The sequence below is a fragment of the Pterocles gutturalis genome, unplaced genomic scaffold (genome assembly GCF_000699245.1).
Source record: "Pterocles gutturalis isolate BGI_N339 unplaced genomic scaffold, ASM69924v1 scaffold33415, whole genome shotgun sequence".
Classification (NCBI taxonomy): Eukaryota; Metazoa; Chordata; class Aves; order Pterocliformes; family Pteroclidae; genus Pterocles; species Pterocles gutturalis.
Window position 1 is genome coordinate 16,765 of NW_010144478.1, and position 13,885 is coordinate 30,649.

Below are 13,885 nucleotides of genomic sequence, written 5' to 3' on the forward strand. Positions count from 1 at the left end.
CTTCCACTCTCTTTCTTTACTTTGGAATTGCGCCCTGGCTTTGCCTCTGTGTCAATGTGAAGCAAATCTTCATCCGACGAGTCATCGCTCTGCAAAAACAAGGAAATAGCTCAAAAAACCCAGAAACTTACTAAGTTAGTCAACAAGAACAACACAATAATTTTTGCAGCCTGCTGCTCCTCCAAAGACACAGGGCTAGTATTCATAATTTGCTTTCATTAAAGAAAAAAGAAAACAACAAAACCAAGTACACAGTAAAAATCTGTCTCCTTGCAGCCTGTAGGTGTGGTAGGTTTTCCTCTCCCCTTCCAACCCTGGAGAAGCAGCTTTGAGACCTGATCCTGTAGGTCAAACCACAGTATCAGCGGTGCTTCCAGGTGCTGTGTTGCCTTCTCAGCCCCTGCTCCTGCTCTTAAGACCATGCCCCATGTAGCAGAAGAAGTGAACGCGTGGGCACGTCTCTATCAGCCCAGATATACATCAGGGCACAGTCTTGCAGGACAACCAACACAGTGACAGAGCCACTTCTGCCAGCCCTGCTGCAGGAGAACAGGAAGATCTGATGGAGCAATGGGATGGACACGTATAAACAGTGGCATCTGAGGCTGCTGCAGGAAGCCACCCACATTTAACTGTCTTTCTGGGGCAGGTATCTCTATGCAGTGTAGTCTAGAGTATACGAGAACACTTTTCCCCCCATTCCTGCCCTGTTTTCAGGCCTCTGAAGTCCCAGCCCTTATTGCTTAGGCTGCCAATCGCTGTTCTCTCCAGCAGCTGGCCTCCTTCCTTAAGCTTCTGCACAGTGTGACATGTTTTTCCCTGTTCCCCATGCACCCGCGTCCAGACGTTAACTACTGACTGAGGCAAGGAGGTCTGCACTTGCTCTCGAATACCCCTGAGCCAAACCAGGATGAAAAAGATTCCTTAGTTCCTAGGGCCAAACATTTCATAGAATCATAGAATCACAGAATCAGTAGGGTTGGAAAAGACCTCAAGGATCATCAAGTCCAACCATCAACCCAACCCCACCCAACCCACTAACCCATGTCCCCAAGCACCACATCTACACGTTTCTTGACCCCCTCCAGGGATGGTGACTCCACCACTGCCCTGGGCAGCCTGCTCCAATGCCTAGCCTGTTCCAATGCCTCCTCACTCCTGCAGTGAAGAAATTTTTTCTAATATCCAGCCTAAACCTCCCTTGAGGCCGTTTCCTCTTGTCCTATCACTTGTTGCTTTAGAGCAGAGCCCAGCACCCCCCTCACTGCACCCTCCTTTCAGGCAGCTGTAGAGAGTGATGAGGTCTCCTCTCAGCCTCCTCTTCTCCAGACTAAACCCCCCCAGCTCCCTCAGCCGCTCCTCGTCAGCCCTGTGCTCCAGACCCTTCCCCAGCTCCGTTGCCCTTCTCTGGACCTGCTCCAGCCCCTCAATGTCCTTCTTGTGGTGAGGGGCCCAAAAGTGACCCCAGGATTCAAGGTGCGCCCACCTGCAGTTCTGTGTTATAAACTATTTTTCTTTTTCTGACCACTTCAGATATTATAATACGAGTTTTTATTAACAGTTGGGCAAAAGACTGAATTTTGATGTAATCTCATTTGATTGCCAGCACTGAGCTTCAATGCTAACACAGACGAGCAAGCTGAGGCCTGTGCCATTCAGCTACCAGCACGCACCCCGGCACTGCCTCAAGGTAGGGAGCAGTGTATCACGCGGAGTCAAGAGCAGATGTAAGCCCCTGCAGGGCAGAGGGAAACTGCTAAGCGATAGCAAGCAAAACCTTTAATTGCTACATAATAGGTACTAAGGGGTTCTAGGAACGCGAAATGGCAAATGCCACGAGTTCAGGTGTATCAGCATCACTCCGAGTCTCATGTGTCAAACACCAACACGGAAATTTAACGACTGGTGTTAAAAGTGCATGAAGATGGGAGGACACGGGTTGGGAGCACAGCCTGGGACAGCCCCCTGTGCCTGTCAGCAATGTAACAGCAAGCCAGGTACAACAGAAAAGCTCTTTCTGATCCTTCCCACTCCTTCTTAGGGCTTGCTCCTGTTCTTGTGGCACTGTGCAACGGTCACGGTCCCCGCGTGCGCTCCCTGTCTGGCCTGATGGCACACAAGCAGCTCAAGCCACAGCACCAAGTTACGCTAAGTCCTTGAAGGGTCTGAATGCTGCCCATCCTGGGCAGACCGTGACTGCAGAACAAGGTAGAGGATGTGACAACAGCCCATACGAAGGGTTTGCTACTGTCATGGCAGTACATGGCATACAATGGGTGCTTGCTGGTGATAGCTGCAGTGACAACCATACCTTGTATGATACCGACTCCACCTTTGGCTTCTTAACAGGAGTGTGCTGCAGAGGGTCTTTTTTATCTGATAAAACTGAATTTAAAAAAAAAAAGAAAAACAAAGTCATGATTTGTTTCCCTTCAAAAAATAGCACTCCTAAGCCATAACTTCAAAAGCAATTCAAATTCATTATATATTATATATTCATTATAGAATCATAGAGTCATAGAATCGTTAAGGTTGTAAAAGATCTCAAGGATCATCAAGTCCAACCACCAGCCCAATGCCACCCAACCCACTAACCCATGTCCCCAAGCACCACATCCACACGTTTCTTGAACCCCTCCAGGGATGGTGACTCCACCACTGCCCTGGGCAGCCTGTTCCAATGCCTCATCACTCTTGCAGTGAAGAAATTTTGTCTAATCTCCAGCCTAAACCTCCCCTGGTGCAACTTGAGGCCGTTTCCTCTTGTCCCATCACTTGTTACTTTAGAGAAGAGCCCAGCACCCACCTCACTGCCCCCTCCTTTCAGGCAGTTGTAGAGAGTGATAAGAGAGTGTTATATTTGATTAACAGTTAAGTCATGGCTTTCTTTATTATAAAACACATAGATTTTAAAGCCTAGTTTTGGACAATCAACCCCTAAGCCTTTGCTGTGCAGATACAGGCAAAAGAGGAAATACTCTTACAGGGCAGTTCTCTTTTTGTAGTGTTTTTCTTCCTTCTGATTGGAAACTCATCAATTTTTAGTTCACCATCATCTGACACATACTCATATTCATCTCGTACAGGTTTTGCTTTATCTTCCTTAAAATTCTGCAGTGACCCAAACACACTAGTATTCAGCTGGGTTTTGAGTCCCTTTGAACTGAAAAAAAAATAAAAAAATTACAAATCAGTAACAACACTTTTAGAAAACATTTTGCGAATTGCCAGAGGGGAAGACAATGAGTATCTTTTTGCAGAAATCTCAGTCAACTTTTATACTTTCAGAGGTGCCCCAGTAACTCAAATAAATTTAAAAAACACACTTCTGAACCTACAATTTATATCTCAAAATATGATGCCAACCAGAGTAGCCTTGGCTGGCTTCAGATAAGCACTGTATTATTTAAAGTTGTGTCAAAGTGTATAATGATATGCATAATGCATACGCAGCATAGAATTTTGGCACGCAGAGTTCATTTAACAGCTTCTTAAAAATGCACCCTGAACTGGATCTGCCCCAAAAGCACTTAATTACAACTCAACTAGTAAGAACCTGAAGTGCCAAAACATGAGACACTCCCTGAATAATGAAGACACTATTCTCAAGCAAACTACCAGCCTCCAAGATAGGTCTTTGCTGGTATGGCCAATTCAGACGGGTTCTAGGTAACATCAAGCTCTAGAGTGAAGAACTTCTTGCATAAGTAGACCAGAAAGGCAGATTTTCACTCTTGTGTATTAAAAAAACATAAATAATGAATTTTTATTCTGCTTTCTTACTTGAGGTGTACTGTCATGTTTTTTACTTACCCAAGCAATTTCTTATTAGAGAAAGAGAACGTAAATTTGTTGTCCTTATTTCCAGATAAAGGCGTCTTTTCTGTTTTGTGTTCCTCTTCCATTTTTAGAAGTGAATCTGGTTTACTGTTCTGAAAGGCAAAAGCCCCAAACCAGAACAATAAAATCAGTTAAATGAGTTGTTGATATTTCAGCTTCCTAGCTAATCTCAGAGAATCCATTGATCTATATGCAGAGAAAAAGACGCTCCCCCAAATGTGCTAAATTATAGAGGATTATACTCTTCCACGGGCTAACTGGGGACTTGTCCCCATCCAAAAAGCACTTCAGCACCAGTTTAAGCAGTGCCCGCCACAAATACGATGCCAAATTTAAATCCTGCTCTCTTCACTTGTCACAGATCGAGGTAGAACGCTAACCACCCCTTTGGTGAATCAGAGCACAGCTAAGCAGGCTGCTCCTCAGCACCGTGCCTGTGTGGCAAAGGACAGACTCTAGCACCATGCCTGTAACCTCGCAAATCCCACTGCATTTTATTCCCTGGCTCCACTTGCTTCTTTCACACCTTCAGAGGAGCTTGAATTACAGATTTAATAATTTAATATCAAAGTCATTCAGTGCAAAGGAAGCTTTTGATTATTGTTTAAGCATCACCTTAGTACTTCGCTTAAGCTGTACTGGCTGTAGAATTAACGGGTACGTATTGATCTAATCACATTAACCGTGACTGTTTCTCACACAAAAAAATTAGATGTCTCTTATGTTAATGATTCATGATTCTTAGTAGTTTCCCCATGTGAAAAAGCAGGTATTGTTGTTTTGGGGAATTTGTTTGCACCTTTGTCATCAGAAGTTCACAAAGCAGGCAAAATTCAGACAGCTATTTCTGTGAGCAAGCCTAGTGTTGCCTTGTTTTAAATGGCACCTGGAGAAAAAATGTATTATTCTATGAATGAATTTTACTCATTTGACATTACCCCTCCAGGAAGGCAAGCTTTTAATTCATGTGGCATAATTCAGATTTCATTAACTCTACTCTTATGCCATCACTAGTTATTGATTTCTCTGGAACTAATCCAGACATAAAGTAGTACGACCGTGTTAAAGTAAGAATCACAGAAGAGATCAGCACTGAAAAATGTCACTATTAACAGTGTTCCCACCGGCCTCACCAAGGATGAGGCTGGACAATTGGGTGTATGCTTCTGAAGAACCTTCCCCCCTCCTTTATCAACAATACTTCATTATTTTCTGATCAAATTTTTTTCTTTGGGAACTGAAAATTGGTGCCTCATACTCTCTGCTGAGGTATGAACACTTCTGCACCCTTGAATCATCACTATGTGGCAGAATCATCAGCAGAATTTAACAGGAGGCATTACCTTATATTTCCACTTGGCTTCTGTTTTGCTTTTATTTTGCTCTCGAACTTCGAATTTCTCCACCTCATTCTGCTTACTAGGGGTTTCCTTATTGGGAACACTTAACACATTCTTTGCAGCCTGGGGACAAAGTCAGCATGTACACTTAATGAGGATGGAGTGCTGGCACGTTACAGAAACACATTTTTTATCTGGAAATATAACATGATATATTTTTGAAAACTCATCTTCTGATTCATTCTTTTTGAACCCCAATGTCAGATTCGATCAAATATTGCTGCTCCAGGGAATGCAGAAGACTAGCTGCATTTCTCCTTGATATACCAACATACAAGATGACTGTGAAAACATCCTCATCTCCCTGCCGGTTGCTCCGTGAACAGGTTTCACAAACTGCATACCAACTACTAGGAAATTCAGAAGCATTTTTGAAAAGACTTGCGGATACTTCTTAACAAACTGTGTACAATACATTACTCTGTCAGTGCCTCAATTAAATCCTGGCCCCTACTGAAGCCAAATTCACAGCGAGTTAAAGGATATAAAAATGAAACTTGTTATACATGGGCAAAAATGGAAGCAAACTATTGTGTTATCTTCATTCGCTCAGGCTAGAGCAAAATCTCATGTAAATTAAGATACTTTAGAAATTAGTTCCTTCATCTTTGGTAACTGAGTATTGAAATAGAGTGCTGATAACACGTGAAATAAGAATATAATAGTTCAAGGGGCAAAAAAAAAGCCATTTCAAAATGTCTTTTAGTTTTCACCTCGCCTCAGTTTGGGCAGGGAGCTGGCAGTAGTTTGCCAGCCTCTGCTTGAATCAATAGGTTTCCTGGAGGCTCTGTATCAAATGAATAACCAAGCAATCAGTCAAAGCAAATGGAACAGTCAGGTTAAAAAAAAAGGACAGTAAGCTAGCAGTTACAAAATTTTCATTTACTTCAGTGGAGACAGGGTTTCACACTGTGTTGCCTGAACTATTTTTTATGAGACCTAAGGAGTGCTTTTATCCCTATCACGGTGAGAGAACAGGGAGAGGTTAAAATCTGACCCACCTTGCCCTTCTTTGGTGTCTCGATCTTTGTCAAAGCCTCTTTCGTGTGTGCCTCTAGTAAGTCGAGGTTTGGGATGGCTGGCGGCGGACTCTCTTTTGCCTTCTTTCCTTTCTTTTTTCCTTCTCCCTTAACTTTTGGCGTTTTGGGAGGCTTGGGGGGTTTGGGTGGCTTGGGAGGCTTGGGGGGTTTGGATGGCTTCAGTTGTTTGGGGGTTTTCACAGTTTTGGGAGTCTTTTTTTTAGGGAGCTTTTCTACAGGTGGGGACGGAGGTGTTACTTGGACGGGTGACGGTGCCTCCTCCTTCTCCACAGGACAGATCTCCTCGGCAACTTGTGTCTGCTTTGCTGGCTTTCGTAGCATTCTGTAGTTTATCACAAAACGGAAAGGCGGTCAGACCCACCCGTCTCATGATAGATATTCACCTGCACCTTCGCTTCCTTGGGGAAACAAACCCCAGAGATCCCCCTTCAGTGATCAGGTAACTGCACTCCCAGGTCGGGCTGGCCAGGGAATGCAGACCACATCCCATGCCATGGTAACGCTCTGCTCAAAACTAATTCCCACCCCCATGTTGCTCAAGCACAAATTTGGCCTGGAGAAACTCTCACCAGGTCGTAACATTAGGCAGGACTGTTAAATGGACTGCCCATACAAACAAATGTGTAAAATGAATGGTCTTTTGTTTAAAATGCTCATCAGCTCGAGTACAAACCATTTCCATTTAATTCAGATGTGATAAATGTAGCAGAATCATGTTTCAGGCCCTCAGGAAAAATAAGCAGTAAAATAGCTGCCCAATTAAAATTAACACTGTAACTAATTAAAAAGAAATTATTTTCTGCTTAACTTGCCATTCTAACAAGCAAAAAACTTACTACATCAAAGAGGATAAAAGGACAAGATAGATTTCAGTTTTGAAGTCTTTGGATACAGTTAGGAAAGGGATGGAATGTAACACGGCATCTTTTTAAAACAACTGAACTAGCTATTGTCACCTTGTGCTGTCACACATCTCCACTAAGTGGAATATGATACCAGATGTGATGGATGATACCTATGCGCAACCTGTTTTTTTGGGTTGGGGTTTTTTTTGTAGGGGTTTGTTATAATTATTATCATATTTGCTGTCGTGACTGCCTTGAAGCCAGCCAAGAACAAGACCTCCTACCGCGATAAGGTACAGAACAATAGTCCCAAGCTCAGACAATGTCACAGACAAGACCGATGAACCTAAGCAAAAGGAGAAACTACACAGGGAGCATCATCACGGGGATGGCAACAGTGTTCTATCAGATTTTTGGGCAGGAAGTAGCTAAAGTGAAAGAGGAAAAATGATGAAGTGATGAAGTGTGGCCAGTTCAGCTAGGAGAAGGTGGATGAGAAAGGATGGAGGATAGGCAGAGACAGTGTAAAGCCAAGGAGAAAGCACACAGGAGCCCAGAACATGAATTCTTTCATGAAGAGAGTGGGAAAAAACATTCATTTATTTCAATTAATCCATTTTACAGCCTAGATTATTAAAAGACCCACAATCTAGTTAATAACATGAAAAGAGCACAAACCTCACTTAATCTTATTTCTTTGGCAAGGTCCTTGATCAGTTGTGCTGGTTTGAAGTTTTCTGGTAGCTCATCTTCATGATCTGCTAAAGCCTAAAACAGAACAAAGCCAGACTACTGTTTCTGTGCATGTTTTTGGCAGAAATACGAAGAATTATGTCATTCAGTGACATGTCCATATTTTTTTTTACTGAAATCAATACTGACTGCATCAGTAGTCCAAATAAGAAAAAAAAAAAACACTTTTTTCCCCTTCTGGATTTTATTGTAAATGGTTGTCCTGAGAGAACAACGTCAATAGTCTTTGTCGGGTACTATTGCATTTTCACAACTGTAACATCACTTTGCTCACCCCTTATAGCAGATTCTGTGAGAAATTCCTTTTCTGCATCTACAAGGAGAGACTGTCTTAGGCTGGTGTCTTCAACGAGTACAACAGGCATATACCTTGTCAGCAGAGCGGTTTGGGAGCTCCCTGACGGGACTAACAACATTTGCATTCACACGTCATGTTATCATATTCAAAGCTCAGCTTTACCTAAATGCCATCACAGCCTGACTTCCTTTAACTCACTACTTCTCACCTGCATGGCAAGTGGAAAAATAAACAGAGTGCCATGGAGAAGAGAGCCTCCGCCCCAGTCAGTCCTTCTGCAGGAAACCCGGGAGCAATGTTCAGGCTCAAGCACTGTCTTTTTCCTGGAAGGAGCAGCCAAGTCCCCAGCTCCATGTAAATCTGGGACAGCCACCTAAGTGACCTCACTGTGTACTCAGCTGCTCATCCCTTCTTAAAACATCTGGAAATCCCAAAGCTGCTAGTTTCCTTGTTCACATTTGATCATTGAATGGCCTGTCTCCTACAGCTGATTCCCCAAAACTTTAGGAGCAACACATGCAAGAATAACGTTTCTGAAATGACTGCAGCAGGAAATTCAGGCTGCAAACCCCTTTAAGCCTTCTCTCCAACCAATATGTACTTCCTGGCTTAGTTAATGTGTTGATTTGCAGGAACTGGGCACCTTGTGCACGGAAAAATGCAGGCGTCGCTTGTATACATGACCTCTGCTTAATTGATTTGGCACATGAAGATGCTCAGAGACAGGGAAAACATTAATTCAATATCCTTTTGGCACTGTGCAGAATTGACTTTTTTAAAAACTCTGGCAGTACCTTTTTCTCTCCTGACTCCTCACGTGGCACTATGAGATCCCAGCTATCGCCCTCCTTCCCCCAGTCCCTTCCCTTTGGGATTTCAGAATTAGCTGTTTTTGCTATGGAGATATTATTTGTTCTAGGGTTTGCTCCCTGCTTCAGTGACTGACAAGCCTGAGGAACACACAATATTAAAACAGGCTGCTTCTCCTACCTGTTTTTTAGTCCATGACCTGAAAGCACCATTGAGAATTTTTGCTCCTTGGAGTAAATGAGCAGCAGGTTGTTGCCCAGCTTTGTGCAAACCTAAGTAGAGGAACAAAACAATGTCATTCAAACACCAACAGCTGAAGCTGTTTCACATAAAATCTTTAATTTGAAGAAGTTTAACTGTGAAAGTTAATTCTTTGAAAGTTGGTCCCCACAAATGAAGCCCTACGGTAACTTGATGGTAATAAGGAGTATATTTACTGTGTCATAAATCCAACTCAGCCTTCCTACACTGTGCTCCTGTCAGTTATGTCTACACTGGCAATCCTTCCGCTTCCTTTCTTGGTCCCATACTCAAGCTATCTTCCGTGTTCATATATCCTAGGCTGTGGGAACAAAAAGGTACTGTCAGCGGTTCTTTCATTCTGACTGAAAAAGCAAGTACCACTATGTGGAAACAAAGGTTATATCGGGCAAAGCATTCCACTTCTGCTGACTACGGGCTTGCCTAAACTTCTCCCCTCATTCCAGTTCTTGTTCAGAGTTGGTCACAAGGGGCCTGGAAGGCCAGATGACACTTGGAGGGACCCCTCACCTTGCTTATTAATTAGACACATTTTTCTCGTTATAAAAGGATCTTGTGGGTGTCTCTAGACACATTCTGTAATAAGAGAAATAGAGGCAAAGGGCAAAGTGAGCCCGGATCTGTAAAGAACATACACACGTGGATGTTTCCATCAACTCTGAAGGAATCTGATTGGGAAGATTTTGACTTTCATAGAAAATTTTGCTTTAATTCTTAGTGCTCCCGCTGGCCACTTCTCTGATGTTGCTGTGGCCTCGCATATGTGTGACCTGCCCACGCACTTCGACCGGGATGAGCAGAGTGATGGGAGATTATGCCTCGGGCTGACAGAGCGTGTAGTTCATTAGGTTAAAGCAGGGAATGAATCCAGACTTGACAGGCAACTAAAAAAAATGTTACAACATTATTTGCCTCTGAGGCAACTTAAATACATTTTATAAAGAAGATGAAACCTTCGCTTAGCATAGGTAAGAGGGACAGTTAAGGTCCTTCCTCAGGTGAGACAGCAGGAAATTAAGAGGTAAGCTGGACCAGACCAGCATGTTCTGCTGCTATGTTAAAGTGGTTTCCAACTCCTAATATGACTGATTTTGTCCACCTGTCCACCTTCTATCGCATCAGCAGAAATTAAGAGCAACTATTTTCAGGCTCCCAAAGCTAAGAAATTAAAGCAGGCAAAGAAATGCAGATTTACCTTTGAATGTCTCCAGCAGATGCTTTCCCATATACCAACAGGCAGTTTCAAAGTTTGGAAACTGGGTCAGACTGACAATTTTCAATCGTCTTTCTACTTCATATGCCCTGCAATACAAAGCCACACGGACTTAAAGCACAGCAGCTCACAAGTAGTATGTCGCGCAGTGGCAAGCGCTGCTCACAAATGCCCGAGGTTCATTTTGCCGTGCTTCATTTCTTTGTGCCGCTACCAAGTATTCCGGCATCAGACCAAAAGCAAAACTTCAAAATAACACTAGTAAGAAGCTGTGAGACACAAATGTAAGATAGTTGTATGGTGTTGTTTGTCCAGCACCAGTAAAGAATGACTTCTTTTGTCTTACGCTGGGCAAAGAGCCCAGTGGAGTAGGTGGGGGGTTTATCCAGAAGGCGAATGGCATGTGCTAGGGTAAAACTCAGTTTTTACAGTTCTTCCTTCAGGACTTGGCCACATCAATCCAAGCACCTCACATATCCTTCCAGGCACTATGCCATAGGTGTAAAGACACCATGGGATAACTCAGCATGGGAGAACACACTCCAAGGGCACCAATGTGAGTACACTTTCCAACATTGCCCGATAGAGCTACTGCAGATGTAGGCTAATTAATAGGAGGATGGTCAATTTATTAAAAACCGAGCCTCTACCTAATTTCATATTTTAAAGGCAGATTACCTCATCTGCATTTCAACACTCAGACTATGTAGAAAATGTCCTGCAAAGGCCAGACAGTCTACAGGTGTCAGAGTTGCATAAATCCAACCTGAAAGAGAAAGAGAAGAGACCAGAGGATAAAAACTGGAATCACAGTAACAAAAGCTTCATTCACAACACGATGTTTACACTTCACTTTGAAACTTCCTTCCTAGATACCAATACAGCTCTTCAGTCCAACTCACCACCAGGACCACATACGCTTCGAACAAAGTTGCATCTGGCCTCTCGTTCGTTTTGCCCAGCCCAGGAAGGTGCTGCACACCTTTGACTCCCAGTCCCAGGACCACCTTCAGCAGTGGCAGCCAGCGCAGGGGTCATCCTGCTCACACCGACAGTCCTCTCTCGTTACTGTGAAAAGCAGCAGCAGCTACATAACAGTAGCTGCTTACACATCACCATAAAAATTTGTGACAGCTCCTGATAGGGACTTTATTGTAGTGTCAGGAACAGGTGTTTTCCTAACATTTATTTTCCTACAAAAATCTACTCCAATTAGTGAATCTCTTTAAATTGCTCAGTGTTTATTCCACCATCTGCTCCACATATGGTCATAAGAGAAATACCTACTTTCCACTTTTTACAGTTGAAGTAAAATTCAGGTGTGTGAACATTCTGTGCAAGAACAGCCTCTCACAGAGAAAAATGGCACTACTGGGTGCTGCCTCCAAAACACAAGCTGCTTACTCGTGCCGCCTGGAAGCCTCAACTCAGGTTATGGATTGAGTGGGGAGTGCATCATTTAAAGGTACATAGAGAAAATCCTTGTCCCAAAGAGATTACGGTTTCTACAGGCAACAGGGAGTGCTGGAAACAGCAATGGAAAAGAGGAAACCATTGTTCACAGTGGGAGGAAGGTGAGGGACAGGGGCAGGAGTAGAACTGCGTTCACTTAAAACTCTGTGCTATCTGCTGATCAACTCCCTATCCTTACGAAGATCCTCCCAGCAACTGAGAAAAGCAAAATCCACCATCCCTAACCTGCAATGAAACCCAAGTCTATCAAGTAATCCATAAAAATGGGTGACACCCAGGTCCAGCCTCACGTGAAACCATCAGCCCACATTCACACCCATGCAGGGACCTCCAGCTCCTTAGTGCCACAGGGAAACAACGACCATGAAAAGGATTTTGTGGAGGGTCACAGTCAGCAAGTAATTCACCATGAGTTTTCTGTTAGGTAAAAAGCACCGGTGTCATGGTTGGATATACAGAGAGGACTCATGAGTTTCCACAACCCGGCCAGACCACGAGTGGAACAGTCTACCCACTAGTTGCATTTTTAAAAGGCTGCTTAAAATATTGAGAGAAAACAGTAAAAGTTCTGATTTTTTTTGTAAGCATATGAAATTAGACTTCTGCAGAGTATTAATCTTCATACTTTGCCTGAGAAAGTGGTCAAATCACACCCCGCTAGCATTTCAGACACGCTATTTTCAACGGCTCTAACACGAGCAGGAAACCTCACCTGCAACAGCCTGCTCACCTGATGGAATGAAGAGTGTTTGTCCTTGCTTCACTGTGCATTTGTAACATTTATCTACTTGGTCTGCAAAAAACATCTCACTGTGGTTTGCTGCCGACTGCCAGCGCTCATAAAGAGAAATATTTGCAGAGGTTGGTTTGATGAGATAAAATATCTTTTCTCCCTGAATTAGAAAATATAAAATTATCAACAAGCAGCCAAACCAAGCACTGACACAGATTCATGCACGTAGACGCGCGAGTACAAATGTTTATCTAAGTAAATATATAGTGGTAAATATTTTAACACTATCGAAATAAAATGTACTCGTCAGCTTTGTACAAAATGTCTGAAATAATTACACCACCAGCTGACCACGTTTGCTCAGAGTTGTAGGACAGATTCCATCACCCTGCCAAAGCAAGATGTTATATCTTTCAGGTCTCAGGTGATGTATGTGCAGAAAGCACTAAACAAATATTAAAATCCCAATACAGTGAAAATACACAGGCAACTCGCACGCTCCAAGTGGTTTCCTTGCTCGGCAGAGCCTGGCACTGCTGAGAGCACACCCACTTAGGGTAGGTAAGGATTCTGAGTACTTCTGATAGATAAAATAGGACCATGGGGGAAAAAAAAAAAACCAAACAACTGAGACCTGAATTTTTGAGGGACTTCTAGGAGGGTCTTTGCATATAGAATTTAGTTCATCATTGACACACTGCCAAAACATGACCCCTCACCTTCAGCACATGGTACCATGCAGAAGCTCCTCCCGAGTCTATGTGGAAGTCTGTGTAGCTGTCCTTCACGCAGATCAGGCAGTACTTGGTAACTTTTGGTTTAGCCAGAAGAGCATCATCAGGCCAATAGTTTTCCACCCAGGACAACTTCTTCACTATATCTGGAGGCTCTACAAAACTGGACATCCTTTACAGAGAGAGTTGGAAACAAACACGCTTCTTTTTAAAACACAGAGCACAAGGACCGCGACACAAGAAGCAGCAAAGCCTGACTCGGGTACTCGCACAGCAATCTGAAGCAGCTCCCTATGTGCCAGCAGAGCTGCTCTTCATTCAGAAAATTAGTGAAAACTGTTTACAGACAGAGATTTAAGGCTTTTTAAGGATGATGACTTAGCAGAGATCCTTTGACTTTTTCAGGAGCAGTATTTGTGATCAAGTATACGCCGTCTGTATTTTTCCAGTCCCCGCCTCACAGAATCACAGAATGGGATTGGAAG

General features: G+C 43.3%; 1 protein-coding gene across 1 annotated transcript in view; it reads right to left on the bottom strand.

Annotated features, from left to right (window-relative positions):
- LOC104470260 (lysine-specific demethylase PHF2-like) overlaps positions 1-13,571 on the bottom strand; it is a gene marked incomplete at its 3' end in the record, with an annotated part of 30,330 nt that extends 16,759 nt beyond the window's left edge. The window contains 13 exon segments of the mRNA XM_010085111.1: positions 1-89; positions 2,312-2,385; positions 2,985-3,163; positions 3,814-3,932; positions 5,184-5,303; positions 6,242-6,569; positions 6,571-6,602; positions 7,804-7,893; positions 9,167-9,258; positions 10,443-10,549; positions 11,139-11,226; positions 12,664-12,826; positions 13,386-13,571. The exon segment at positions 1-89 is cut by the window's left edge and continues 25 nt beyond it. Of these exon segments, the coding sequence (XP_010083413.1) occupies positions 1-89; positions 2,312-2,385; positions 2,985-3,163; positions 3,814-3,932; positions 5,184-5,303; positions 6,242-6,569; positions 6,571-6,602; positions 7,804-7,893; positions 9,167-9,258; positions 10,443-10,549; positions 11,139-11,226; positions 12,664-12,826; positions 13,386-13,571 (1,667 nt within the window).
- Between the last annotated feature and the right edge of the window lie 314 nt (positions 13,572-13,885).